The sequence below is a fragment of the Lottia gigantea genome, assembly GCF_000327385.1.
Source record: "Lottia gigantea unplaced genomic scaffold LOTGIsca_132, whole genome shotgun sequence".
Classification (NCBI taxonomy): Eukaryota; Metazoa; Mollusca; class Gastropoda; family Lottiidae; genus Lottia; species Lottia gigantea.
The window spans coordinates 380,246-384,803 of NW_008707463.1; the positions used below are offsets into that span (position 1 = coordinate 380,246).

General features: G+C 35.5%; 1 protein-coding gene across 1 annotated transcript; it reads left to right on the plus strand.

Annotated features, from left to right (window-relative positions):
* The first annotated feature begins 389 nt into the window (after positions 1-389).
* Positions 390-3,935, plus strand: LOTGIDRAFT_200036 (hypothetical protein). Its single transcript, XM_009049246.1, has 5 exons — positions 390-715; positions 1,000-1,099; positions 1,546-1,671; positions 3,315-3,427; positions 3,877-3,935. The coding sequence occupies exons 2-5, from the start codon at positions 1,002-1,004 to the stop codon at positions 3,906-3,908; spliced, it is 369 nt and encodes a 122-aa protein (XP_009047494.1). The 5' UTR covers positions 390-715; positions 1,000-1,001; the 3' UTR covers positions 3,909-3,935.
* Positions 3,936-4,558: the final 623 nt, after the last annotated feature.

Here is a 4,558-nt window from a genome sequence, read left to right on the forward strand (position 1 = left end):
CTTGTGAAGCATCATTTGGCACCAGGGAAAGCTATCTTAGTCCAGACCATTGTGAAGAGGATCAGTTCTACCGTCCCAGTGTGTTGTCCCAATCGGTCCTGACCAAATGATTATAGCTGACCCATGCAGATGGATATAGGCTACCTTACCTCAAACTTTCAAAGCAAAGTCATACGAGCCAAATTATAAATCCTACAGTAGTTTTCAAGAATAAAAACTCATCAGAGCAGCTGATTTTCATAAATTATATCAGATCTTGTGATCAATTTATGGTAGAGAAAGTTAACAGTGGTCTGATTGATTGTTTATCTCCCCTTATCTTCAATCCCAAGCACCTTTCTACTTCCTTTTTAGCTTCGGCCATAGTAGCGAGTAAGTTGTGTAGACGGCACATGCCGAATCCGATCCAATCATGAACCCATGTGATATTAAACTAAATCTTTGATGTATCTCTCACCAATAGAAATGCCCAGCGTTGAAATCCATGAGCGAATGATGCCTAAATCGTTCTTGATTACCAGATTTTAGATCTGAAAAGTTAGGATGAATGGTGTTTGTTTACATCACGATGTTGTTGGACTGTTCAACATTCGCTTCGTGCTGGTAAATTCTAGTAATGACACATACCTGCTGTTTTCTGGTTCTCTTATCCTTTGTCAAGCACTAGTGTACCTCCTTATTCTGAAGGCCTAGCTGACGACACTGGGCATTGCCGGTAAAAACCATAATTTAGGCATTTTTAAATCCAGTCTTCATCTCCGACAAAACTAAATTTATTTATATGACTTATTGACAATTGCATGTCGGTGTTCAATGAGAGGGAAAAACTGACACACTGTCAATAACGTAGGGTAAGCCAATAGGCTTCAAAACCTACACGGGTAGATTTTTCCCTTGGCCATTAACTTGCAAGCCCATTGCTGAATAAAGTATGATCAGTATACTCAGTAACTAATAAAAAGACAATTCTGGTGATTTAAGGAGTTGTTGTATTTTCAGTCATGGCTCCACGAAACAAGAGGGACAAGAAGAAGTCGGTTGCTAACGAGGTCATAACTCGTGAAGTTACCATCCACATTCATAAATATATTCATAGCGTGTAAGTAGTAGTTGTAGCTCTCTATGGTATTTTTTGTAACTTCCTTTCAACTTGTGTTGTGGACATGCCAAGAGGAATCTTAATACTTTTACCGTTATAAATTCAGGAACGGCCTCTTATGGATATAACTTCTGTATCATGTAAGGGCTCGTGGGACGTGTTGCAGTTCAGGCCATGTATTCTCGAAACGATCTCGGCGTTAGGATGTCCTAGAATCAGTGCTAGAAGATAAGAACCTAAGACATCCTAGATCTAAGATCGTTTCTAGAATACGCTGCCAGGAGCCTGACGAATGACAACTGGTAAAGCGCTATAATAAAGTGCTTTCCATGGATTTTAAGACATTGCAATTAACATTTATCCATTACTTTCAGACCATGTTACTGTTTCTAAGACTTGTTGATTGTCAGGCTCAGGTTGTTACTTTTAATTAATTGTTTTTTCAGATCATGTAAACGAAAAGCCCCTCGAGCCATCAAGGAAATCAGGAAGTTTGCGTTGAAGATGATGAAAACCCCAGACGTGAGAATTGATACAAGATTGAATAAATATATCTGGAGTAAGGGAGTCAGGTAAGTTGAAACGGCGGTGTTTTGAATTTTTGGGATTTTTGTTTATGATCAGTTACTAGAGATTTGGACAGATTTTGTTGTATTTACCAGTGATGTCTAAGTTAAATATTTAGGATGTAGTTTTGAACATAAAGATATATTGGTACTGATTGACAATTCCACATTTTTCATTGTAGATTTATTGTTGAAAGCAATCACCTTCTCAAGTAGTCAACTTGATAAATTGTTGGCAAAAGTATTGACAAATATAAACCCTTTTAGAGAAAACTTAATTTATCCCCCTGAGATGTTGTAGCATGTTCATTTCAAATTGTTTATTTTGACCTCAAAATACCTTAAATGTGTTATGTCCAGTTGTAAAGTTGGATGAAAAGTTCATTGTAGTCAATACCAATAATGATGATGAGATCATTTGAGAAATTTCAATGAAATTTTCACACTTAAAGTTTCAGCCTTGTCTGAGTTGGTATTTTCTACTGTATCATAATCAATAATGTTGATTCTGTTAGGGTAGTTGAAAACATTCTATTTTCATTATTGGTCTCGCGCATGTCAGAAATAAGTCTAAAAACGTGTTAAAAGTATCAACCTTCATTATAGTTATAATAATAATCAACTCTTTATTTTTACATGAGGACATAGTCCTGTTTAACATTCAGTCCATGGGGACAGAGACTCTTTAATTTACATAGTCAGAACTAGGTCCAAAACACTAACATTCAACCCAATGGAACAATGTAATAAATGAATGGAGGAAAAAACGCTTAAGAAAATTAGAATAGTCTCATTGCTTCAATGTTACTCTCTTGATAAGGTTTTTTTCCAGTGTCTCACCTCATTGTGTTTTCAGTCTTAATTGCCTCTTTTACCGTCCAGGCCCCTAAACTTTGGAATGTTTTACCTTTTAACATTAGATGCTACACTTCTTTAGTGACTTTTAAGTCTCTTCTCAAGACGTTTTTATTTAAGAAAGCTTTTAATTTATAGATTGTTTTATTCCTTATATTTATACATATTTTTTACGTTTATTCATTTATATTTTTATACTTATTTGCCAATTTTACCAATATGTTGATACTTTATGAATTGTATTGTACAGCGCATCTGAGCACATATTGTGAAAGATGGCGCTCTATAAGTGTCTTAATAATAATAATAATTAAGAGTCGAAAATGGGATGTTCTGTTCCATCTCTGACCATTTGAGCACACTCTCTCTGTCATATTAGCACAATTGTCTCCCTTATTTGAAAATCAGCTTGCTTGTTTATCTTGAGTTATTTTATTCTTCAGATTCCATAATTCTGTCAATACCAATAATGATGATGAGATCATTTGAGAAATTTCTATGAAATTTTCACACTTAAAGTTTCAGCCTTGTCTGAGTTGGTATTTTCAAGAATTTAACAGAATATAGCTATTATTATTATAACTAGTTCGAAGTTGATTCATCTGTCCATAAAATGGTTACTCTTGCAATGTGGCTAAATTGTTTTCTGCAAAAGATTCCATGCAATTGTTTCTTTAAGATGGATGATACTGTTGTATTGCCGTTCTCAAACAAATGCATTATATATGGATGGGAAAAAATAGTCATTGTCCCTACCTCCAGGAATTTATTTACCAAAATAACTTATTTTTCAGGAGTGTACCTTTCCGAATCCGAGTTCGATTAGCAAGAAAACGTAATGAAGATGAAGATTCTATCCACAGACTTTATACTCTAGTTAGTTACGTACCCTGTACAGATTTCTCGGGTAATTACACTGGTTTTCAATTATCTTCTCTCAGAGATTACTCTGGTTATAGTAAAAACCTGTGAATCATCTCCCAAGTTTTACTTTTTTTCTTTTATTTTTAATTTCTTAAGATCTTCTTTTATGTCACTTTGATTGCGGGAGCTGCAGCATTTCCAGCTAAGTCTTTCTGGAATTGCAGGAACCGCAATGGACGTAGAATTGGAATGTCCCAAATAAAAGTCAAAGGTGTCCCTGATACACCTAAAAAGGCTAGAAAACCTCTTTACAATGCCTTTAAGATTTTGTAACTGAATCAGGTTTCTTAGAAAAAAAAAAGGCTGACTTAAATTTCCACTGACTATTACTGGAAGCTAAAATCTTTTTAATACCATTTATTGAAATAAACAATGACAGGTATAGAAATTTGTATGAAATATCAACTTTAATTGAGATATTATCTATTACAGGTAAAGAATCTATCACTGTGGAAAGCGATTAAATAAATAAAAAAAAAATAAAACTTAAATACTGTGTTTTATATGGGGTTGTCTATACGGCCCCCTTTTTGGTTGATGTTGTTTGAAGAACTCCCAAGATGGCATTGGGATTGACAAGTAGTTTCTCTACCGATGCGGGTCTTAGCTCCTCATGCACCAGTCAGTCACTTCAAATACCTGAGTAATGTCTGCCAACAATAGTGCGCCATTCCAAATAAGAGATGGATAATGTCACCCGATAACAGTACACCTCTCCTATATAGAGCAAGGTAATGTCACCTGATAACAGTACACCTCTCCCATATAGAGCTAGGTAATAACACCCGATAACAGTACACCTATCCTATATAGAGTTAGGTAATGTCACCTGATAACAGTACACCTCTCCCATATAGAGCTAGGTAATGTCACCCGATAACAGTACACCTATCCTATATAGAGTTAGGTAATGTCACCCGATAACAGTACACCTCTCCTATATAGAGCTAGGTAATGTCACCTGATAACAGTACACCTATCCTATATAGAGTTAGGTAATGTCACCTGATAACAGTACACCTCTCCCATATAGAGCTAGGTAATAACACCTGATAACAGTGCACCTCTCCTATATAGAGCTAGGTAATGTCACCCGATAACAGTACACCTATCC